Source organism: Lontra canadensis, unplaced genomic scaffold (genome assembly GCF_010015895.1).
Source record: "Lontra canadensis isolate GAN:19392208 unplaced genomic scaffold, GSC_riverotter_1.0 scaffold2, whole genome shotgun sequence".
NCBI classification, from domain to species: Eukaryota; Metazoa; Chordata; class Mammalia; order Carnivora; family Mustelidae; genus Lontra; species Lontra canadensis.
Window position 1 is genome coordinate 29,220,680 of NW_022630996.1, and position 25,746 is coordinate 29,246,425.

At 36.4% G+C, this 25,746-nt stretch overlaps 1 protein-coding gene across 1 annotated transcript in view; it reads left to right on the forward strand.

The window, feature by feature from the left end:
• Nucleotides 1-25,746, forward strand: part of BMT2 (base methyltransferase of 25S rRNA 2 homolog) — a 98,397-nt gene that overhangs the window by 64,295 nt on the left and 8,356 nt on the right. The window contains 1 exon segment of the mRNA XM_032871151.1: nucleotides 16,572-16,686. Within this exon segment, the coding sequence (XP_032727042.1) occupies nucleotides 16,572-16,686 (115 nt within the window).

Sequence of the window (25,746 nt, forward strand, 5' to 3'; positions counted from 1 at the left end):
ATTTGGATTCCTTTAATTTCTTTTTGTTGTCTGATTGCTGAGGATAGGACTTCTAGTAGTACATTGAATAGCAGTGGTGATAGTGGATATCCCTGCCATGTTCCTGACCATAGGGGAAAAGCTCTCAGTTTTTCCCCATTGAGAATGGTATTCGCTGTGGGTTTCTCATAGATGGCTTTGATGGTGTAGAGGTATGTACCCTCTATCCCTACACTTTGAAGAGTTTTGATCAAGAAAGGATGCTGTACTTTGTCAAATGCTTTTTCAGCATCTATTTAGAGGATCATGTGGTTCTTGTTCTTTTATTTTGTATTGTATCACGTTGATTGATTTGCGGACGTTGAACCAACCTTGCAGCCCAGGAATAAATCCCTCTTGGTCGTGGTGAATAGTCCTTTTAATGTACTGTTGGATCCTATTGGCTGATATTTTGGTGAGAATTTTTGCATTTCTGTTTATCAAGGATATTGGTCTGTAATTCTCCTTTTTGGCGGGGTCTTTGTCTGGTTTTGGGATCAAGGTGATGCTGGCCTCATAAAATGAGTTTGGAAGTTTTCCTTCCATTTCTATTTTTTGGAACAGTGTCAGGAGAATAGGTATTAATTCTTCTTTAAATGTTTGGGACAATTCCCCCGGGAAGCCGTCTGGCCCTGGGCTCTTGTTTGTTGGGAGATTTTTGATGACTGCTTCAATCTCCTTACTGGTTATGGGTCTGTTCAGGTTTTCTATTTCTTCCTGGTTCAGTTTTGGTAGTTTATATGTCTCTAGGAATGCATCCATTTCTTCCAGATTGTCAAATTTGTTGGCGTATAGTTGCCCATCATATCTTCTTATAATTGTTTGTATTTCTTTGGTGTTGGTTGTGACCTCTCCTCCTTCATTCATGATTTTATTTGTTTGGGGCCTTTCTCTCAGTCTTCCAATTTAAATGTTAATCCCTTCTTTAAAAATACCTTCACAGTGACATCCAGACTGGTCTTTGACCGAATACCTGTTTACTGTTACCTAGTCAAAATAATGCATAAAAATAACCATCACAGAATGTCAGTGTCAATTCATGTGCCAGTAGAGCTTACTTTCTTATTATAGAAATAAAAATCACAGGTAAATAGAAGTTCTGATATGGGCTTCCTATACTGCCAGATGATTTTTTAATTTTCTCTACTTTTAGGAGCACTGTAGTGGGTGTCCTTTACAAATAACCTTAAGGGACACCTGGGTGGCTCAGTGGTTAAGCGTCTGCCTTCAGCTCAGGTCATGATCCCACGGTTCTGGGATTAAGCCCTCCATCGCATGGGGCTGCCTGCTCAGCGGGAGGCCTGCTTCTCCCTCTCCCACTCCCCTTGCTTGTGTTCCCTGTCTCTCTCTGTCAAATTAATAAATAAAATCTTTAAAAAAAATAAAATAAATAACCTTAATTGTTAACACTCACAGAAAATACTTATGAATGTTTCATTAAGTATATGAGCTTTCAGAAGTAAATCTCTGACATATAATAAAGCCTCATTAATTTGAAATTCATGATTATTAATATGTCATGAAAAATTCATCTTTGCTGTAACTGGGATTTTTAAACAAACTAAGTATTACAGTTGGGATATTTAAACACACTTAAGAATGGGAACTTCAGACTTTAAGAAAAGTCATTATAGACATTTAAAATACATTCTTTAGTGATTTCACCATCTCAAAATTAGTTACCTTTCATTTGCATATATAGTTTTACATTGGTGCTTTCAAAGTGTGTGTGTGTGTGTGTGTGTGTGTGTATTCTGTTTTCACTGGCTAAGAAAACATAGGTGTCTGCTTTGGTCTTTGTATTTAATAGCTGTATTTTAATTCATCAAATTCATGATTGATATGTTCTGTCATGTCCTTAAAACTTATAGTGATAATAATAGTACAAGTTGAAAGATACGAATATTTCAGTGTTCTTGCTAAATATTTCCATTTTGTTCTACAAAAAGTTAATAAAAGGTTGCTACAAGTAATATTCAGGTTGTGCACTATAAAACACATCACATCCCAAGAGGGAGTCATTCTCATGGTTGGCATATACACTAAATTGAGAGTGGATGGTGTGGTAACCTCCTGTCTTATCTTTACAAAAGAGAACACTGACATTTATAAAATACATATATAAATACACACACACATATGCATATATATAATATATATATAAGTGCGTATATATATATTATATATATAAATACACACATTGCCTTTTTTATCCCATCCATACCAGGCATCCCAGGGGTTACCACTCTCTCCTGCTTGCTCTCTGGAGGCCCAGTGTTTGCTCACCTACCACAGTGACACTGACAAGCTCATTTCATGAAGGTGCAATAGAGGTTATAAAGGATCACTAAAAGTGTGTGTACTTCACGGTCTGGGGTTTGTTTGCATATATTTGCACAGCCTGGTTGCTTCTCTTTGGCTCTGGAAAGTCTCTCTGGGCAGAACCAGGATGGGCTGCAGTATTCAGTTGTTTAATTTGTGCAGTAATATACTATCTCAATTTTTTTTTTTTAATTTTAAGGAAGGTTACTTTTTCTGTAAATCAAAAAGACACCATATGAGCACAACTCAGGAATTTTATCATTTTTCATTGTCATTAGTGTGACAATCATGTATGTAAACTTCACTTTGACCTCAGTAAGTACAAATTATTTTTATAATTTTTGCAGTCTGCAACTTTAGATGTATATTTGTATTTGTTTTTTTTTATTGCTAATGTGGGTTAATATTATTGGGTTTTAATTCCTTTTAGCATTTCCCTCATTCCTTTACATCATTTTCCCATTTATATCTAAATATGCCTACTCATAAGAACTTCACTGATGAATAGGAGCCATTGTTATATGCTTACAGTGATCACCATGATGGCAGCTTAAAGAACGTTGTCTTTAAGAGCAAGAATCTTGTCATTCCTCTGAAAGCATGGCTGAGATCTTTTCTAACCCTCTCTGATCTCTGTATATGGAGTTTCTGGTTTATCTGTTCAGTTTTTTTCAGTTTTTTTGCCTAGAAACTATGTCTCCATGCCACTCTCTTGTCTCCAATTTTCCTGTCTTTTCCTGTCTCCAGTCTCAAAAGTTACCCAGAAAAGTTCTATAAAATAGGTAATAATTGAAAGGGTAGTAATTGAAAAGGGAGTTTGTCAGCAAAATAAATTTGGGAAAACATTGAACTACAAAAATTAAATTGAATTTCTTTATTATAGAGTTATTATATACTTAAGTGCCTATAGTTCTTTAAAAAGAGAATACATTTCCTACACTCACTAATACATTGACAGAGGTGCATCCTTTAAGACTGTTTCAGGAAATCTGCTTGGGTAGCCAACAACACTTGTCTTCTCTTCCCTTGTTAAAGCTGACTTCCTCTACTTAATGCAGATTATTTAGTTTATAAGCAACCATTACTTACCACACTTAATCTCCCTCCAATATATTCTTTGTGCTAAGTGATAAGAATGTGTTATAAAAAATGATAATCTTGATCAGAGTTAGAAGTTGTCTGTCTATTCTACCTATTTTTCTGCTGTTTCTTGAAGAAATGATTGAGACAAGGACAGTTAGAATTAATGGTTCTTATGTGATCTACACTATCTAGTAATTTTTACCTGCTTACTTGTCATCTATACGCTCTAAAAGTTGGTTTTAGAAAACTTTCTCATGTATATTTGACTCATGGATTCAATAAGTGATAATGCTATTTATACATATACTCTAAAAATGTGTTTTGTCTTGGGTTTTTCCCTCAAAAAGATATGAGATAGAAACCCAGTTTTCCCTTTCCCCTACTTCAAACCAGCAGGGTTGTTAGTAAGGTCTAGAGCATTGATTTTGACCATTTTAACCATAAAAACTTTTTTTTTTTTTTTTGAAGAAACAGTTTATGGGCTGGTCAAAGGGTGTAGAAGTTGTAGCCTCTCAGTATCTCTTATGTCTGCCTTTGTTGGCCCTTGATTGGGCTCTAGAAAATATCTACAGCTCTGTAGAAAGCACTTTGAAAAAACTACTAAACTATACACTTGGGTAAATATTACCAGCTTCTCTTACGAAATGAGTGAAAAATTATACATAGAGAATACTTCTCCCTCTTAATATATCCTGAGACATTTAAGATGCTGTTGTTGACACTGGCAGCATGCCAGAGAGAAAATTATAGGAAATTAAATCCTGTATTTCCTTACTAAAGTATTTAACCATGCAGGGTGGGAATTGAGGGGAAAAGAGTAAAGAAATACGATCTTATACTATAACTTGTTGAAAAAGAGAACAAAGACAATATTGAATAAAAAACAATGTGGGAAATTTAAGTAGGTTATTTGAACAGGCTATACATTTCTGCATATAAGGGTTCTTCTTAATTTTAAATTTAAAAAATTTTAAAAATGTTTTCTAATAATGAAATTTTAAGACTCTCTGTATAAGAGTCCCTATATAAGTTTTTATAAAGAAACCAAAAAATGAAAATTTACTGAGGAATTGAACATTTCAAAGAGGCATTAGGATGTAAAAGAAGCATATGGGCGCCTGGGTGGCTTAGTTGGTTAAGTGACTGCCTTTGGATCAGGTCATGGTTTGGGGTCCTGGGATTGAGTCCTGTGTTGGGCTCCCTGCTTCTCCCTCTTCCATTCTCCCTGCTTGTGCAATCTCTCTCCCTGTCAAATAAATAAATAATCTTTAAAAAAAAAAAAAAAGATGTGAAAGAAACATAAAAGATAAATTTTTTAATCAAAAATTTTTTAAGATTTTATTTTTTAATTTATTAGAGTATAAGCAAGTCAGGGGAAGAACAGAGGGAAAGGGAGAGAGAATCTGAAGCTGACTCCACGTTCAGCATGGAGCCCAACATGGGGCTCCATCCCACAACCACAATATCACGACCTAGGCTGAAACCAAGAGTCAGATACTTAACCAACTGAGCCACCCCGGTGCCCTGCCAAATTTTGTTTTCTAATCAGCATGTTTTATCACCTGACAGAATGTAAATGAGGAGAGGTAATATAGATATGCTGAAAATAGAAACCAATCTAACAGTATTTTCCTTTTTGAAAAAGTCCTTCAGGAAGTCATTTGCTTCCTAATAACCTCTTGACCTGTTTTCTAGTAAGAAAAAGCTAATTTTCCACAAATTTGCGTTACCATCAGTAATAAATGCAGCAGATTTTTTAGTTGTGTTTCTCAAGGTATGGTAATAGATATTTTTTTAATAGCTCAAATCTTTCCACAGTCACATTTTGCATGTGGAAAAAATAGCTTTATATAGAGTACATTTAGAAAACATGTGTCCAAATACCCCAGAATACTATCCAGAGAACATATGCCTATTTCTAAAGTACTGCCATATACCACAAAATTTATTAAGACTGTTTAATATGTTATCATACCTATTCCACATTCCTTTTGAACATTCTTAATTTTGGTCAGTTGTCTATTGTGGTTGAATTTGGTGTTAATTTTGTAGTGATGTTTCAGAAAATTATATGGCTTTGATGGGTCATAGATTGCTATGGGAAGAGTATGGAAAGTGTAACCTGGGAAAAGCCATCTGAGAGTAATTAGGTGTCTTGGAAGGGAATTTAAGGAGCTCATCCTAACAGTGCTAAACATGAATTCAGAGATGGAATCACAAATACTAATATTTATAATTAATTTGATGGGGCTGCTTAATATTTCTAGTTTGTATCTTGGCTATATGTCAATACTAAGTACTATAAACTGAAGTAAGAACTAATTATACTTTAATAATATCCAGAGATACAGGACTATGTCCACTTTAGTCAGTCATCAGAGTCCAGAAAATTTTTTGTAGGCAACTGAGGCAGCTTTCTGAAAGGGAGGAAGACAGAAAAGTTTCTGCTTAGTGACTCCTCCATTCTCATGAAGACCACCTGTACTTATTAAAATTGAATTCCACCAGATACCTTTTAATATTTAAAGAAAATCCTTATTTTGCTTAAGCTAGTTTAGTGGTTTTCTGTTCTTGCTGCTAAACTATAGCAGATCAAGACAGTGATTCTGTAAACCCTTGTCTTCATCCTCACTACCTATACGTAGAAGTTCAGGATGATGCAAGTAGGAATCTGTGAACCATTCTGAATTATATCAAAATGTGATTTGTGTGTCGTATGTGCATTGTTTCTAACAGGTAGAACAAATGAAAAAGTGTAAAGAAAGATAATAGATATAAATCAACATATGTCAGTAAATCACATCAGAATCTAGGTGGCTCAGTCTTTCAAGCATCTGACTCTTGGTTTCGGCTCAGATCGTGATCTCAGGGTCATGAGATCAAGACCCTAGTTGTGGTCTGCCCTTTCATAGAAGTCTGCTTGTTCCTCTCCCTCCCCCCTGCCGCCCCCTCTGTGCGTGTACACTCTCTCTCTCTCAAATAAATACATAAAACTTATTTATGTATTTATTTGGGAGAGAGTGTATATCAGGCTCCATGATCAGTGCAGAGTCTGCTTGAGTGTCTCTCTCCCTCTGCCCCTCCCCCTCATGTGTACATTCTCTCATTCCCTGTGGTATAGATGCGTGTTAAACACTTGATAGACATACTACACAGATCATACTGTGTTCTCATTGTAAGAGGGCACGTGTTATTTTGTTCCATTCTCAGTGATATTAAATTCAATCATTTGACTAAAGTGGTGTCTACCAGATTTCTTCACTATAAGGGTTTTGTTTTTTAAAGATTTTATTCATTTATTTGACAGAGAAAGAAAGCAAGAGAGGGGACACAAACAGGGGGTGTGGGAGAGGGAGAAGAAACAGGCTTTCCCACTGAGCAGAGAGCCCAATGTAGGGCCAGAACCCTGGGATCATGACCTGAGCAAAAAGTGCCCAACCATCTGAGCCACTCAGGCACCCGTTTGATAAATTTTCATAAAACATTTTATAAAAGTTACATGTATGGGTGAAATGAATATTACTTTGCAATTTTGAGGTGCACTTTCTATTTTTAGCCATTAGGGCAAGTTTGTTAATCATGTTGTTCAAATGTTCTTCACTGCTTTTTAATGCGTGGTCTCTCAGTTCTTGAGAAGGTATTAAAAGTCATCCATTTGTGGCCACCTGGGTGGCTCAGTGGGTTGAGCCTCCGCCTTCGGTTCTGGTCATGGTCTCAGGGTCCTGGGATTGGGCCCACATCAGGCTCTCTGCTCAGCGGGAAGCCTGCTTCCTCCTCTCTCTGTCTGCCTACTTGGGATTTCTTGCTCTGTCAAATAAATGAATAAATAATTCTTTAAAGAAGAAAAAAGTCATCCATTTGTTTTTAAGAAAGCAGAAAAGAAAGACCTCTATAAATTGATTGGAAAGGAATTTTTTTTCATTTTTGCAAAAAAAAAAAAAAAACCCTCAGGATGGAAAATTAGAATAAAACCTCAGAGGATTTTGAAATGAGGTGGAGGATTTTAAGGAAGGGATGGGACATCTAAGTATACCTTCCTTTGTATCCCTGCTTTGTAGTTCAGACCTTTTAAAGTCCATAATGTTTTACATATTCAAAAAATAAAATTAAATAACAGGGATAATTAAAAACACAGAACAAAAAGAAGAGAAAGTAAGGAACCTAGTATGTATCAAGTAACAGAGAGGAAAAAAATTCAGTAGCTTCTGAATATAGCATTCTGACTATAATAATCTTAACAGGTAATATTTTATAAGGACAAGAGAAATGCAAAGAAATCCTGAATTTTACTTAGTATGTTGCTGTACTACTGCCTGGTAGAGGCAAAAGGAAAGTTTTCTGTACAGAAGAGTGAGAACCAATGAATATTTAAGCTAATAAGATTTTGAAAAATTACCATTTTCTAACAACTACAATAAAACAAACTTGATAATAAGCAAAATCTTTAATGGATGCTAAAGCCACTGGTGAAAATTACCAAGGAACAGGAAATTCACTCAGTGTTCACGCATAACCCCACAGTATACAGAAACCTTTATATTGGGGGTGCCTGGGTGGCTCAGTGGTTAAGTGTCTGCCTTAGGCTTGGGTCCTGATCCCAAGGTCCTGGACTTGAGCCCCGTGCTGGGCCCCCTGCTCAGCAGGGAGCCCACTTCTCCATCTCCCTCTGCTGTTCCCCCTGCTTGTGCTATTTCATTCTCTGTCAAAGAAATAAAATCTTAAAAAAAAAAAAGTATAAAACAAATGTGAATCAAATGAGTATATTCACTAATTTTTTTTTAATTCAAATAGTTGACACACAATGTTAACATTAGTTTCAGGTGGACAGCATAGTGATTTGACAACTCCATACTTTAGGCTATGCTCACAATAAGTATGCTTCCCAGCTATCACCATACAATGCTAGCACAATACTTACTGTTGACTATATATTCCCTATGCTATGCATTTTATCTCTGTGACTTACTCTATAAATGGAAGGCTGTATCTCCCACTGCCACTTCACCCATTTTATGCACCTCCCCTTCTCTGGCAACCGTCATTTTTCTGTGTTTTTGGGTCTGTTTCTGGTTTTTGTTTGTTGATTCATTTGCTCTTTAGATCCCATGTGTAAATGAAATTGTGAAATTTTTCCTCCTCTTTCTGACTTATTTTACTTAGCCTAATATCCTCTAGGTCTATCCATGTTGTTGAATTTGGCAAGATTTCTTTTTTAGAGCTAATACTCCATTGTGTGTATGTGTGTGTACACATGCACACATACATATATACTATTGTATGTATTATATATGTATTCATTGTATGTGTGTATACATACACATATATATGTATATGTGTGTATAAATATATAATCAGTCACATCTTTATCCATTCATCTGCCAAATAGACACTAGGAGTTGCTTTCATATCATGGCTATTTTAAATAACGCTGAAATAAACATAGGGATGCACATATTTTTTCAAATAAATATTTTCATTTTCTTTGAGTAAATGCCCAGCAGTGGAATTACTGGGTCATACAATATTTCTATTTTTAATATTTTAAGGAGTTTCCATACTGTTTTCGCAGTGGCTAACCCAGTTTCCATTCCCACCAGCAGTTCATAAGGATTCCTTTTTCTCCACGTCATTGCCAACACTTGTCATTTCTTGTCTTTTTTATTCTAGCCATTTTGGCAAATGTAAGTTAATAGCTCACTGTGGTTTTGATTTGCATTTCCTGAATTAGTGATGTTGAACTTGTTTTATGTATCTGTATGGCCATCTATGTGTCATCTTTGGAAAAATGTCTATTCAGTTTCTCTGACCATTTTTTAATTGTATTATTTGGGTTTTTGGTATTGAGATGTATGCCTGAGGAAACAGATAAAGAAAAATGTCGCTAGGACCCATGTCAAAGAGATTACAGCCCATGTTTTCTTTTAGAAATTTTATGGTTTTATGTCTCACATTAGGTCTTTAATCAATTTTGAATTTCTTTGTGTGTATGGTGTAAGAAAGTTGAGTCCTTTTTTTTTTTTCTTAATTTATTTTGTCAGTGTTCCAAGATTCATTGTTTATTCACCATACCCAGTGCTCCATGCAATAGGTGTCCTCCTCAATACCCACCACCAGGCCCTCCCAACCCCCACCCCCACCCCCAAACCCTCAGTTTGTTTCTCAGAGTCCACAGTCTCTCATGGTTCATCTCCCCCTCCAATTTCCCCCAACTCACTTAGCCTCTCCTTCACCCAACGTACTCTGTGTTATTCCTTACGCTCCACAAGTAAGTGAAACCATATGATAATTGACTCTCTCTGCTGGACTAATTTCACTCAGCATAATTTTCTCCAGTCCCATCCATGTTGATTAAAAAGTTGGGTATTCATCCTTTCTGATGGATAATACTCCATTATATATGGACCATATCTTCTTTTTGCATATAGCTGTCTGGTGTTCCCATTTATTGAAGAGATGGTCTTTTTTCCATTGTATAATTTTTGCCTTGTCGTAGATTAATTGACCATTTCGGCTTGCGTTGGTTTCTCAACTCTTTTCTGTTGATCTATGTGTCTGATTTTGTGCCAGTACCACACTGTTTTGTACAGCTCTGTAGTAGTATATCTTGAAATTTGGGATTGTGATACCCTCAGCTTTTTCTTCCTAAAGTTCTTCAGGGTCTTTTGTGGTTCCATACAAATATTAGTATTATTTGTTCTAGTTCTGTGAAAAAGGTTGTTGGTATTTTGACAGGGATTGCATTGAATCTGTAGATTGCTTTGGGTAGTATGGACATTTTAACAGCATTAATTCTTCCATGGGTATGGACTATCTTTCCATTAGTCTGTGTTTTCTTCATTTTCTTTCAACAATATTCAATAGTTTTCAGAGTACAGGTCTTTCCCCTCCTTGGTTAAGTTTATTCCTAGGTATTTTATACTTTTGGGTGTGATGGTAAATGGGATTATTTTCTTAATTTCTTTTTCTGCTACTTTTGTGGAAACAGCCATTTTGTATATTAATTTTGTATTATGCAACGCCACTGAATTCATTTATTCTGGTAGTTTTTTGGTGTGATCTTTAGGGCTTTTTATTCAGACTATCATGTCATCTGCAAATAATGAGAGTTTTATACATCTTTCTTACCAGTTTGGGTGCTTTTTATTTCATTTCCTTGTGTGATTGCAGTGGCTGGGATTTCCAGTACTATGGTACATAAAAGTGGTGAGAGTGGACATCCTTGTCTCCTTCCTGATCTTAAAGGAAAAGCTTTCAGTGTTTCCACCGTTGAGTATGATGTTAGCTGTGGGTTTTTCATATATGGCCTTTATTTTACTGAGGTTTTTCCCTCCAAACTGATTTTGAGAGTTTTTATCACAAACAGATGTTGCGTTTTGTCATACGCGTTTCCTCCCTCTGTTGAAATAAGATTTTCATCCTTTTTGTTGATGTGTTGTATCACATTAATTTGTAAATAATATAGCATACTTGCATCCCTGAAATAGTTCTGCTTGATCGTGGTGAATGACCCTTTTTTTAAATGAATTGTTGAAAGCGAGATTTGCTAATATTTGGTTGAGGATATTTGCATCTATGTTTATCTGTGATGTTGGCCTATAGTTTTCTATTTTGTAGTGTTTTTGTCTGGTTTTGGTATCAGGCTAATGTTGGCCTTGTACAAAGGTTTTGGGAATCTTTCTTCCTAGTCAGGTTTTTGGAATAGTTTGAAGGGTACAAGTATTAACTTTTCTTTAAATGTTGGTGGAATTCACCTGTGAGTCCATCTAGTCCTGGACTTCTGTTTATTGGTTTGGGGTTGTTTTTTTTGTTTGTTTGTTTGTTTGTTTGCTGACTGAATTTTATTACTAAAAAATCAGTGTATTCAGATTTTCTATGTTTCAGTCAGTTCTGATTGTTTATATCTAGGAATTTATTTTTTTCTAGGTTTCCCAGTTTGGGGCATATAATTTTTTATAATTTTGTCTTAAAATCTGTTATTTCTCTTTCATTTCTGATTTTATTTATTTGAATCCTCTTTTCTTGATTAAATTGATAAGCCTTTAGCCAGACTTGTTTATATTTTCAAAGAACCAGCTCTTGGTTTTATTCTTTTCCTTTGTCAGGTCTCTTCAGTTTATTTTTGATCTAATCTTTGTTATTTCCTTTCTTGTACTAACCTTGACCTTTGTTCTTTGTTCTTTTTTCTTTTTAAGTTTAAGGTTAGATTGTTTGAGCTTTTTCTTGTTTTTTTGTGATAAGCCTGTATCACTATAAATTTCCCTTTTACAACTCCAAAGATTATGTGGACCATTGTGGTTTTGTTTTCATTTTTCTCCATGTCCCTTTGATTTCTTTAGCAACTCATTGGCTGTTGAGTAGCATATTGTTTAATCTCCACTTGTCTTTTTTTCCAGTTTCTTCCTTGTGACTGATTTCTAGTTTCATACCATCGTGGTCAGAAAAGATGCACGATATGATTTTACTCTTAAATTTATTGAGACTTGTTTTGTGGAGTAACGTGATATGTCCTAGAGAATGTTTCCAGTGCTCTTGAAAAGAATGTGTATTCTGTTGTTTTTGGATGAAATGTTCTGTGTATAGCTCTTAAGTCCATCTGGTCTGATGTGTTGCTCAGTTTTCTTGTTGATTTTCTGCCTGTATAAGCTATCCATCCATTGATGTAGGTAGGTTGTTGTTAAAGTCCTACTGTTGTATTACTCTCAAGTTTCTCCATTTATGTCTTAATACTTGTTTATGTATTTAGGTGCTTCAATGTTGAATGCATAGGTATTTACAATTGTTACATCCTCTTGTTGGATTGACCCCTTTTATCAGTATGCAGTACCCTTCTTCATGTTTTATTAATCTCCATTTGGAGATCTGCTTTGTCTGATACAAGTATTGCCACCCTGACCTCTCCACCCCCATGCTTCCATTTGCGTGGAATACTTCTTTTAATCCTTTCACTTTCAGTCTGTATGTAAGTCTAAAATGAGTCTCCTTATCCATTCTGCGATCCTTTACATTTCAAGTAATTAGTTATGTCCTTATTGTCATTTTTTTTTTTTTTAAATCTCAGCCACATTTTTTTTTAAGATTTTATTTATTTATTTGATAGAGAGCGCAAGAAGGCAGAGAGAGAGGAGGGAGCAGGGAGAGCCCGATGCTGGGTTTGATCCCAGGACCCTGGGATCATGACCCGGGCCGAACGCCAAGGCTTCAACCCAGGTTGAAGCTGGGTTGAAACTGAGCCACCCAGGTGCCCCATTTTGTTTATTTTTTTCCTGTATTTTGTAGTTCTTCTCTGTTCCTCTTCTCTTGCTCTCTTCACTTGTGACTAAGACTTTCTGTAGTATTATGCTTGATTTTCTTTCTCCTTATTTTTTTCTATTGTAGGTTTTGGGTTTGTGGTTACCATGAGGTTCACATAAAGCATCTTAAGTATATCAGTTTTAAGTTGATGGCCACTTAAGTTTGAACATTTTAAAAAACTTTTTACTACCCCCTCCCTGCCACATTATAATATGTCATATTTTACATTTTATTGATAATTTTCTTCTACTTATGACCTTTTCTTTTCCACTTGAAGTCCCTTTAACATTTCTTGTAAGGCTGGTTTAGTGATGATAAATTAATTACTCTAACTTTTATTTGTCTGAGAAACTCAGTCCTTCAATTCTGAATGATAATCTTGCTGGCTAGAGTATTCTGGGTAGTAGGTTTTTTTCCTTTCAGTTTTTTAAAATATATCATGCTACTGTCTTCCCTGTCTTGCAGAGTTTCTCCTGAAAAATCAGTTGATTGCCTTATGGGATTTCCCTTGTATGTGACTTTTTACTTCTTTCTTGCTCCTTTTCTCGATCTCCAGCCTTTAACATTTTAATTACTATGTGTCACAGTATGGACCTCCTTTAAGTAACCAGCAGTGAAGCATGGTATTTTTAAAAGTAACATTTATTGGGGCACCTGGGTGGCTCAGTGGGTTAAAGCCTCTGCCTTCTGCTCGGGTCATGATCTCAGGGTCCTGGGATTAAGCCCTGCCTCAGGCTCTCTGCTCAGCAGGGAGCCTGCTCCCTCGCGCCCCCCTACTTGTGATCTCTGTCAAATGAATAAATAAAATCTTAAAAAAAAGTAACATTTATCCATAAGGGAAAAATGGTAATACCATCAAAAAATGAGATACCAAGAAATACAAATCCAACAAAAGATATGGACAAAAGATATGGGAGACAATTTAAAAAAACTAAACAGAGGGAGAACTATGACATGTCCATGAATTAAAAGATTCTCAGTATGGTAAAGCTGTGAATTCTCCCAAAATGATCTTTACACTTAGTGTCCTTCTCAAAAATCCCAGTGGGATATAGTGTATGCAGTTACTACTATACAGTAATTAATGTTAATTAACTGGAGAAGTGCAGATGACTCTTACAAACAATATGAAATGAAAAAAGAATGTCACAGAAGCAAAATACAGTATAAAGCTGTATTGTTTAGGGGTGCCTGGGTGACTCAGTTGGTTAAGCATCTGCCTTCGACTCAGGTCATGATCCCAGGGTCCTGGGATTGAGCCAAATGTCAGGCTCCTGACTTAGTGGGAAGCCTGTTTCTCCATCTCCCTCTGCTCCTCCCCTTGCTTATGCTGTCTCACTCTCTCGCAAATAAATAAAATCTTAAAAAAAATTTTTAAAACTCTCTCTTCCTCTCCCTTTGTACATCCCCACTGCCCACTCTCACACTCTATTTCAAAAAAACAAAAACTGTATTGCTTAGGCATGTGGTCATAGGTCGTAAGACTATAAAAGGAAATGCAGAGAATGATTACCATGAAAATCAGGATAGTGGCTGCATTTACACAGAGGGATGAAGGATGTCATCAAAGAGGGTTATGCTTTCAGAGTGTGGGCAGTGTTTCATTTCTTGACCTGGATGGTAATTACTTGGATGTCACTTTGTGATTATTCTTTAAACTGTAAATATGTTTGATGAAAATAAAAAATTAAGGAGCTAGATTAAAGAATTTGAAATGGATTTAGGTACATACTGAGAATAAATCCATTATACTGTTATTGGTGGTTGTATCATAATGTTGAATTAACTTGAATGATTTAGAATACTCCATCCAGATAGAAAATTTAATTTACAAGAACTTTTTAAGAGACTGCCAGGAATTTGCTAGCCAGTTTACCAGAATCTACTAGCATATAATTTAATATGAGGCAAATTCTGCTCTTACTATGTTCAGGAATATCATTACTGGATTAACCACAAAAAAAATTCCATCTGTAACATTAACAGCTAACATTATTTACCACTTTTGAGCACTTGCCATATAGCAAATACTGGTGAAGCATTATAAATGCATTATCTATTTAATCCTGGAAACAACGCATAACTGTGGGCACCATAACGGTCCCCATTTTACACACAGGTAAAGGGCAGAATCAGGTTTTGATCCTTATGTCTTGTTCTTAGTCCCTGTAATCCTTACTTGAGGCTAGGGTATCTAAGAGTGTATATGTTATTATTGTTACAGATATTCATTTATTCTAACTGGTTATGATTTGGGTATTCAAATTTGTGTTCAGCAGCAGATGTCAGCTAAATGACAAGCATTTCTATGGCCCCTATCTACTGGATCTTTTGCTCTGTTTAGCAGCTTGAACCCTGTGCCACATAGGTTTGCTGGTGTCTTTCTGCCTTGGAGCCTAGTATATTGTGATATATCAAGTATCACCAAACTTAATTCAACTTTCCATATCTTTTTTTGTTATATGCATCACCCAAACTACATATTAAGCTGCTTTCTTGGGCTGCAGTACTGGAAATTACCTCTTGGAGCAGCTCTTTTCACTCCCTTTCAAGAATGGACATTAATCTAGAAGGCATTATCAGAGGTATTGAGTCTTCTTATGGATAGGGAAAATGATAGCCCTCTCTATCCTGCCATATACTCTATCAGATGAGTCCTATTCATTTATAATCAAATGGTGATGGTAGTCATTTCTATAAAATGTTAGGCATTATGCTCTTATAAAAATATAACCCTTACTTATTGCCAACTTTGTTATTTTGACTTAGAGTGAGTTTTTCAGGAGCTTAAACTTCTGTCTGTAGTTTTAACATCTCCCAGTGGATCCAAAGGAAACTGATAACCAAGGTATAAGGAAGAGAAGCTGGACTGGTTCTCTCTGCCCTTTATACAAGATTCATGTTTTCTTTCCTTTGTTTTTTTAAAGGAAATTATCAAAGGAAATATGTCTGAAGTTTAATTTTATTATTGCTTTACTATCTGAAAACTAGGACTACAGGCTTGGGTCCAATAAAATCCAGTTTCCTTTATCCTTACTTGCTGCTACATAAATTGATGGTGGTTATAGATGACCAACTTTATACAATAGTAGAAAAAGAAGATATATAAAACCAGAAATGACTATTTTTGGCCATGAGGAAAGCTCTTGCACATATATAAAAATTTTTCACAAGTTTAAAAATACTATTTATAATGTTCTTTTGGTTCCTTTAAAGTTTCTGAGACAAAGTGAAGTCCAAGGACATTGTTAAATTGACTAATGAGATTTGATTTGTGTATGCATTCTTTTATCTACAAGGACAGTTTTCCAAGTGTGGTCTTGGGATTTGAGACCCTTCCAGGATCTCTGTGGGTGAAAAATTATTTTAATAATATTGAGATGTCATTTGTCTCTATTACTCTTTCTCTCATGAGTGTAGAGTCTTCCAACCCACATGGCATGTGATGTTACAACAACCTATACACAAAGCCCTTATGAGAATTCTTGCCCTCTATTAAAGCAGACATTAAAGACATTTGAAAAAATAAAACAATGCCTCACTTTTTATTATCTAGCTAATGTAGATTTTTCATATTAAGAGTATAATTTACATTTTTTAAAAAGCCTATTGCAGCATGTTAAATAAATGAATTAATGTTTTTTCACTATTCAGTTTTAATTTCAGATATGGTATTATTGGTAACCTACAACCCACATGTATGAAAGGTCTTTAGGGCCCTCAGTAATTTTTAAATGTCTAAAGGGATCTTGAGACCAAAAATTTAGCCAACGATTTATATGATCTTTTTCTCAAATACTTGAACTTTTCCTTTGTTTTATCCTATAAAAGGTGAACTGAAAATCATCTATTTTTAGGTTGCTACAGACCTCAGGAAAGATCAGATTACTTGATGTTGGCAGCTGCTTTAACCCATTTCTGAAGTTTGAAGAATTTCTAACTGTTGGCATAGACATTGTACCTGCTGTAGAGGTATGCATAGTTCTGTTTTGTTTTGAAGATCTTACCAAGGAAAAACATTGTCTTTACAGTCCTAAAAGAGCAATTGTGTTTTCTATGAAAAAGTTGGTAAGAAATTTCTGTTCAGAAGCAAATAAATATTCCATGAACATTTTTGAGCATTTAGTTAACAAATATGGTACTGGTCAAATAATACTGATTTTTATTTGTTTCCTGTTAATCTATTGTTGTAATCAGAGACTTTAGTAGATTGCAGTGATTTCCAGATAGCTTTAAGATTTGGGCTTTTTGTTTGTTTGAGGTATCTTTTTCTGAAGTGTACTGTGATGTAGAGCCATTAAGGAATAATATCAAGAGCAGGGGCTTTTGATACAGTTAAAACTTTATGAAATCCCAGCTATTTGTACTTAGTAGATGAAACTACTTAAATGTTTCCTCTGCTTTTAAAATTAGATTATTTTTCTTAATGACAAATTCATATTTGCCATTTAGTTTTCATAAAGCATTAGGCACCAAAATTTTTTATAAACTGCATTTTTAATGTTAAAAAGAGAATGTGTTACAGTGTAAATTTTTCACCCTGCTGCTATATTCCTAGCACTGAGAAGAGTGCCTAGTACATACTCATTAACGACATCATGAATAAAAGAATAGAATCTTATTTCAACCTGGGGTTGTAACTCTGAAGCAGTTTTCTTATCTCTGTGATGGGGTTAATAATGGACTGTTTCATAGGACAGTTGTAATGTCTAGTTAAGAAGTAATTAAAATAGTACAGTGTCTGTTACATAGAGAGTGTTAAAGAAATGTTTACCATTATTATTGAAAAGTTCCAGAGTTTGAACTTTCATATGAATCCTTTGAATTTTGATGAAAAAATGCTAACAAACCATTACCATTATCTCTACTTCTGAAAGGTGGACAGATGTTTGCTTTATGGTAAAATAGCTGTTTTTAGCTGGTCACTGCAAAGAATTCCTGAGCCTTCAGGACCTATACTTTAAAATGCATTTGGCTTTGTACATGGATTTTATTCCTTCCTCAAGAAACACGTTAGAGATATCCTTTAGGGACTGCTGAAATGTGATAACCATTTGATCTAAACTTTGGGCTCAAATAAATACTAAACTTGTTTATATAGAGAGCCATGAACTTTAAAGTAATTGGGAAAGGCAAAAGAACTGCTATATATAAGTTCAGTAATAGAATCAGATTTCACTTCCAGGCAAAATGGAGTAACAAGGATCAGATTGTTCTTTCCCCCCTGCCTAAAGCAACAGAAAGTGGACAAAATATAAGTAATTTACAAGACATTGAATATCAGGTGATAAAGAACAATGATCACTGAAAACAAGTGAGTTGAGCCCTACTCTTGCACCAGCATTTGCCCTTCAGAGAGTTTCTAGGGTATGACACAGAGAGGGAATCCAAGGCATAGCCCAACTGATTGTGAGCTGAGAGCACTAAACATAGGTGGCTAGGGTCCAGAGAACACAGTACCAGTTATGTGATAGCTGCACAGAGGGAGAACTCTGGAGTTTGGAGGGCAAAGATGAGGACTCAGCTGAGTACTGGTCACTACATTACATGTGTGAGAAAACTACACAAGACTCAACTCCACTCGAAAGGAGTGGAGGTTATAGTGCCTGGCACTCAACATAGGATGAAAATAGTACCTATTCCCATCAGGCATACTGGAAACCTAAACAATCACAGTGCCTTAAGTAGAGTATACAGAAGAGTCTTACCTGAGTACTGGAAAATATTTAGCCTTAAACTAAACCATGGTCCAGTCCCACCAAAACAAATCTCAGAAGACCCAAAAAGATCAGTGTCTCCAGGTAACTTAACTACATCCCAGAGCAAAGCTCAAGAATATTCATAGCAATACAATGCCATCCAGTGCCCAAAAAGGTAAAAATCCACGTTAGACATCCAATAAGAAATAACAGGCTATGATCAACAAAGACCAACCCTGAACTGACACAGATGTTAAAATTAGGAAACAAGGACATTAAAATAGGCACAGGATGACTGTATTCTGTATGTACAAAAAGTTTAGAGACATAGAACATACTTAAAAATACCAAATCTAACTTCCAGAGACTTCATACTACCATGTAGGACATGAAGTACATACTAGAAGGAATTAAGGCATGTTAGATATTGCAGAAGAAAAATTAAATTGAAGACATGACAATAGAAACCATCCAAAATTAAATACAAAAAGAATTTAAGCTGGAAGAACATCAGTGAGCAATGAGATAATATCAAGTGGCCAAATACAGGTATAACTGTAGTCCCTCCCACAAGGCAGGGAGATTAAAGAAATAATGGCCTAAAATTTTCCAGACTTGATAAAAAGCTATAAATATACAAATCCAAGAAGCTCAACAAACCCACAGCTCAAGAAACTAGATTACACCAAGGCACATGGTAATCAACCCCCCCCAACACATAACACAAAATCAAAACACAGTGATAAAGAGAAATTCTTAAAAGCAACCAGATTTTTTTTTTTTTTTTAAAGATTTTATTTATTTATTTGACAGAGAGAGATCACAAGTAAGCAGAGAGGCAGGCAGAGAGAGAGGGGGGAAGCAGGCTCCCCGCTGAGCAGAGAGCCCGATATGGGACTCGATCCCAGGACCCTGAGATCATGACCCGAGCCGAAGGCAGAGGCCCAACCCACTGAGCCACCCAGGCGCCCCGCAACCAGATTTTTTTAAAGGGCATGTTGAAATAGTGAAGGATAATAATTTGTCACCAAGCAAAAATATCTTTCAAAAATAAAAACAAAATATTTTTCATGCATTCAAAAGCTTTAGGGATTCAACATCAGCCAGTTTACATTTCAAGAAATGTTAAGGAAGAAGTGCTTCAACCAAGTGCAAATATAGATCTACACAAAATGATGAAGAATACAGGAAGTGATAAGTACAAAGTTGTTAGAAATGCAGTTTTTTAAATTAAACTCTCTGAAAGACACCGGACCGTTATTATGGGTTGAATTCTGTCCTGTTCCTCCTTGAAAAGATATGTGGAGTCCTAACTTTCAGTGTGTTACTTTATTTGGAGATATGGTCTTTACAGAGATAATCAAGTAAAAATGAGGTTAGTAGGTGGGGTGGGGCCTAATTCAGTATGATTGTAATGTTATAAAAAGAAATTCTGGCTTAGAAACACCCATACAGGGAAAAATGTCATGTGAAGGCAGAGGGATGATAGTTCTAGTAAGCCAAAGAACACGAAGCTTGCCAACAACCAGTAGTTAGAATAAAGGCATGAACAGATTTTCCTTCACAGCCCTCAAAATGACCAACCCTGTAGACACCTTGATCTCAGACTTTTAGCCTTTAGAACTGTGACAAAATACATTTCTGTTTAAGCCATCCAGTTTACAGTATTGTGTTACAGCGGTCTTTGCAAACTAATACATCCATTTAAACAAGAATAATATGGAGGGTGGTTTATAAGTTTAAAAAAAAAAAAGTCTGACAATAATAGCACAAAGGATGAAATTAGAGAAGGAAAATATACTATTTTTAGGTTTTTATATTAAAGTGGTGAAATACTTGAAGGTAGATTATTAAAGATACACACATTAAATCCTAAAGCAATCACTGAAATAACAAAAGAGTTAAAGCTAATAAGCCAATGGGGTGATAAGATAAAATCATAAATTTATTTAATTCAAAAGATGGAAGAAAGAGATCAAAGGCTATAATGAAGAGGGGACAAAGTAAAAAAGAATTACAGATCTAAACCTTAGTGTATCAATAATTACATTAAATAGGCTGCAAACTTGATCTCCTGGCTGTGGCCAAGGGAGCATGTATTCCTTCTGTGGCACTGTAATAGTCAGTGTCTCCAAAAAGGAGCTCATACCCCCTGTCTGGCATTTCAGTTTTTGCAACTGCTGCCAGGGTATATCTTTGCATCCCTGGCTCTGTTGGCCAGTAAGTCTTACACTTATGGGTCCCACAGAACTGTAATCAGTGAAGAAAATTCCTTAATTTTCTTAGGGCACAGCAGGAGGCATCAGACCAAGGAGCTCTGTCTTACAGTGAAGGAAAATTATTAGGTAATCATCACAACTACAGCCTGAATGGCAGACTTCTAATTAAACACATATCTTGGGGCTGACTCTAATCCTTTCCAGAGATTTTTATGGGTGGGCCTTATCTTTGAGCTCACTCTCTGCTGTGCTCCCAAATGCCAGTGTCTCCTGGAGGGGAGCTGTATATGCATCTGGTGCCCTAGTTTGTGTAGATGCCTTCAGGGATCACCCCTTTCTCACCTGGCTCTCGTGGCTGGGACGGGGAGTGGAGGGCTAGCATTCTTGGATCCTGTGGGACAATGGCACTTGGAGAGATTGTTCTGAGCAGACTAGCAGGCTACCACCCTCCAGGGCACTGCACAGATAGCAGACTGAGGCACACTGCCCAGTCTTTCTGTGAAGGAGGCATCCTTGCTTGGTCTGGTTGGCTTTAGGGACCTCCTTCAGGCTTGGCACACGTTCAGTGTCATACAGATCTGCTCCCAAGGCACATAGGCTGAGGACACCATCTTGTATTTTCCATCTGCCTTGCTCCATCTCATTACTATCACCCAGGAAAGACCCTATACACTTGCCTGGAGCCCTGATTGCTTTGCCACCCAGGGGATGCCTCCAGATGGCCTGCTTCTCAGTGAAGCCTTACACTTGTTGTCCCACAGGACTGTAATATATTTACATACTTTTAAAAGCTGAAGCCTGGGGGCACCTGGGTGGCTCAGTGGGTTAAGCCGCTGCCTTCGGCTCAGGTCATGATCTCAGAGTCCTGGGATCGAGCCCCGCATCGGGCTCTCTGCTCGGCAGGGAGCCTGCTTCCTCCTCTCTCTCTGCCTGCCTCTCTGCCTGCTTGTGATCTCTCTCTGTCAAATAAATAAATAAAATCTTTAAAAAAAAAAAAAAAAAAAAAAAGCTGAAGCCTGGAGGTCTGCCTTCCAGTCAGCCTGAGTCTAGGTACTGACATCATCCCCTACAAGGACACTGACAGGTCTTGGCATATCCTCAACTACTGGAAGCTATTAAAAATGTAATAGCCTGCTTGGACAAGCATAAAGGTTTGAAAGACAACCAAGAACTGAGACAGAGTTGAATAACAAGTTTCATCTCCTAGATGAGGCCACTCCTTCAAAACTGGAAGAGGCTTTGATGTCATCTGCTATATAGAAACCAACACAGAGAGTCAAAATGAAGAGAGGAATATGTTCCAAATGGAAAGAAAAATAAATAAATAAAACTTCCAGGGGAAAATAATTAATGAAATAGAGGTAAGTAATTTACCTACTAAAGAATTCAAAGTAATGGTCATGAAGATACTTATAAAAGTGGAGAGAAGAATGAATTAACACAGTGAGAACTTCAACAAAGATATGGAAAAGGTACCAAGTATAAGTCACAGAGCTGAAAAATCTAACTAAATTGAAAAATACATAAGAGGCATTCAACATGAGACTAGAAACAGCAGAAGCATTAATGTGAAGACAACACAGCAGCAAAAAAAGGAATAGAAAATGGAGAAAATAGTAAAAGCAGCAAGCAAAAAAACAACTTACTGCATACAAATGAACTCCCATAAATCTCTAGGCAGATTTCTCAGCAGAAACTTTGCAGGCCAGAAGGTATACCACTTTATGTTCAAAAGGCTGAAAGAAAAGATACTGCCATCCAAGAATACTCTACCTGGCCAACTTATTCAGAAGTGAAGGAGACACTATAAAAGAAATGGAAAGATATTCCATGCTCATGAATCGGGAGAACAAATATTGTTAAAATTCTGTACTACCTAAAGCAGTCTACAGATTTAAATCAGTCCTTACCAAAATACCAATAGCATTTTTCACAGAACTAGAACAAACCTAAAATGTGTATGAAACCACAGAAGACCCCAGATAGCCAAAGCAGTCTTGAAAAATAGAAGAGGTATCACAATTCCAGATTTCCAAGTTAAAATACAAAGCTGTGGTAATCGAACAGTGGAGTACTGACATAAATATAGACACATGGATCGTTGGAATGGAATAGAAAACCTAGAAATAAACCCACAATTATATGGTCAATCTTCAACAAAGGAGGAGTTTATATAGAATAGGAAAAAGAGACTCTTCCACAAATGGTCTTGGGAAAACTGGGCAGCTACATGCAAAAGAACGAAACTGGACCACTTTCTCACACCATCCACAAAAATAAATTCAAAACAGATTCAAGATCTAAATGCAAGACCTGAAACCATAAAAACCCTAGAAAAGAGGAGGTAGTCATTTCCCTGACATGGGCCATAACAACATTTTTCTAGGTAGCTCTCCTAAGGCTGGGGGAGAAAAAAGCAAAAAATAAACTATTGAGACTACACCAAAATAAAGTTTCTGCACAGTAAAAGAAATGATCAACAAAAAGACAAGCTACTGAATGGTAGAAGATATTTGCAACTGACCTATCAAAGGGTTAGTATCCAAAATATATAAAGAACTTATACAACTCAACACCAAAACCACAAATATTCTTGTTTAAAAATGGGCAGAAGACATGAATAGAAATTTCTCCAAAGAAGACATCAGATGGCTAATAGGCACATGAAAAGATACTCAACATCACTCATCAGGGAAAGGCAAATCAAAACTACAACAAGATATCACCTCACACCTGTCAGAATGGTGAAAGTCAAGAAGAAAATAAACAAGAGTAGGCAAGGATGTGGAGAAAAAGAAACCGTCATGTAGATGGGAATGTAAACTCGTGCATTTACTGTGGAAGACATTATGAAGGTTCCTCAAAAAACTTAAAAATAGAACTGCCCTACAATTCAGCAATCACACTACTGGATATTTACCCAAAAAATACACAGCCACTAATTCAAACAGCTATATGCATCTCTGTTTATAGCAGCATTATTTATGATTAAACTATGGCAGCACACAAAGTGTCCATCAATAGATGAATGGATAAAGAATAAGTGATAGATAGATATGCAATGAAATACTCATCAAGGGGTTCCTGGGTGGCTCAGTTGGTTAAGCATCAGATACTTGATCTCAGCTCAGGTCTTGATCTTAGGGTCATGAGTTCAAGCCCCACATTGGGCTCCACACTGGGTGTGGAACCTACTTATGAGAGAGAGAGAGAGATAACCAAAGAGAGAAAGAATCTGTACACAGAAAACTATAAAATACTGATGAAATAAATTGAGGAAGACACAAAGAAATGGAAAAATGTTCCATGCTCATGGATTGGAAGAACAAATATTGTGAAAATGTCTATGCTACCTAAAGCCATCTACACATTTAATGCAATCTCTATCAAAATACCATCAATTTTTTCAAAGAAATGGAACAAATAATCCTAAAATTTATATGGAACCAGAAAAGACCCCGAATAGCCAGAGGAATGTTGAAAAGGAAAGCCAAAGTCGGTGGCATCACAATTCCAGACTTCAAGCTCTAGTACAAAGCTGTCATCATCAACACAGTATGGTACTGGCACAGAAACAGACACATAGATCAATGGAACAGAATAGAGAGCCCAGAAATAGACCCCCAACTCTATGGTCAACTAATCTTCAACAAAGCAGGGAAGAATGTCCAATGGAAAAAAGTTTCTTCCACAAATGGTGTTGGGAAAACTGGACAGCCGTGTGCAGAAAAATGAAACTGGACCATTTCCTTACACCACACACAAAAATAGACTCAAAATGGATGAAGGGCCTCCATGTGAGAAAGGAATCCATCAAAATCCTTGAGGAGAACACAGGCAGCAACCTCTTCGACCTCAGCCACAGCAACTTCTTCCTAGAAACATCACCAAAGGCAAGGGAAGCAAGGGCAAAAATGATGAACTTTTGGGACTTCATTGAGATCAAAAGCTTTTGCACAGCAAAGGAAACAGTCAACAAAACCAAAAGACAACTGACAGAATGGAAGAAGATATTCACAAATGACATTATCAGATAAAGGGCTAGTATCCAAAATCTATAAAGAACTTACCAAACTCAACACCCAAAGAACAAATAATCCAATCAAGAAATGAGCAGAGTACATGAACAGACATTTCTACAAAGAAGACATCCAGATGGCCAACAGACACATGAAAAAGTGCTCCACATCACTCGGCATCAGGGAAATACAAATCAAAACCACAATGAGATACCACCTCATACCAGTCAGAATGGCTGAAATGAACAAATCAGGAAATGACAGATGTTGGCGAGGATACAGAGAAAGGGGAACCCTCCTACACTGTTGGTGGGAATGCACCCTGGTGTGGCCACTCTAGAAAACATGGAGGTTCCTCAAAAAGTTGAAAATAGAGCTACCCTACGACCCAGTACCTAAAGATACAAATATAGTGATCTAAAGGGGTATGTGCACCTGAATGTTTATAGCAGCAATGTCCACAATAGCCAAACTATGGAAAGAAACTAGATGTCCATCAACGGATGAATGGATAAAGAAGAAGTGGTGTGTGTGTGTGTGTGTGTGTGTGTGTGTGTGTGTGTGTGTAATGGAATACTATGCAGCCATCAAAAGAAATCTTGCCATTTGCAACAACGTGGTTGGAACTCGAGGACATTATGCTAAGCAAAATAAGTCACCCAGAGAAAGACATAAAAAGAAACAAAGTCTTTCCATCTGTAACAACATGAATGAAGCTGCAGAGTATAATATAATGCAAAGTGAAATAATTTAGTCAGAGAAGACAAATACTGTTTGATCTCATACGTGAAATTTAAACAAAACAAATGAACAAATGGGAAAAAAAGGAGAGAGAGCAAACCAAGAAATAGACTCTTAACTATAGAGAAAAAGCTGATAGTTATCAAAGGGGAGGTGGGTCAACAGTCCAAGTGACAGTGGGGATTAAAGAGTGCACCTATCATGGTAAGAAAATCATTTTGGGCATAATTGAGGAAATTTGGGTATGTATTGCTTATTTAAAATCCAGCAATAAATGTCTTACACATGACTTTAAATAAAAAGGTGGGGGAGGAGGAGAGAGAGTTTCCAGACAAGCAAAAGCTAAAGGAGTTC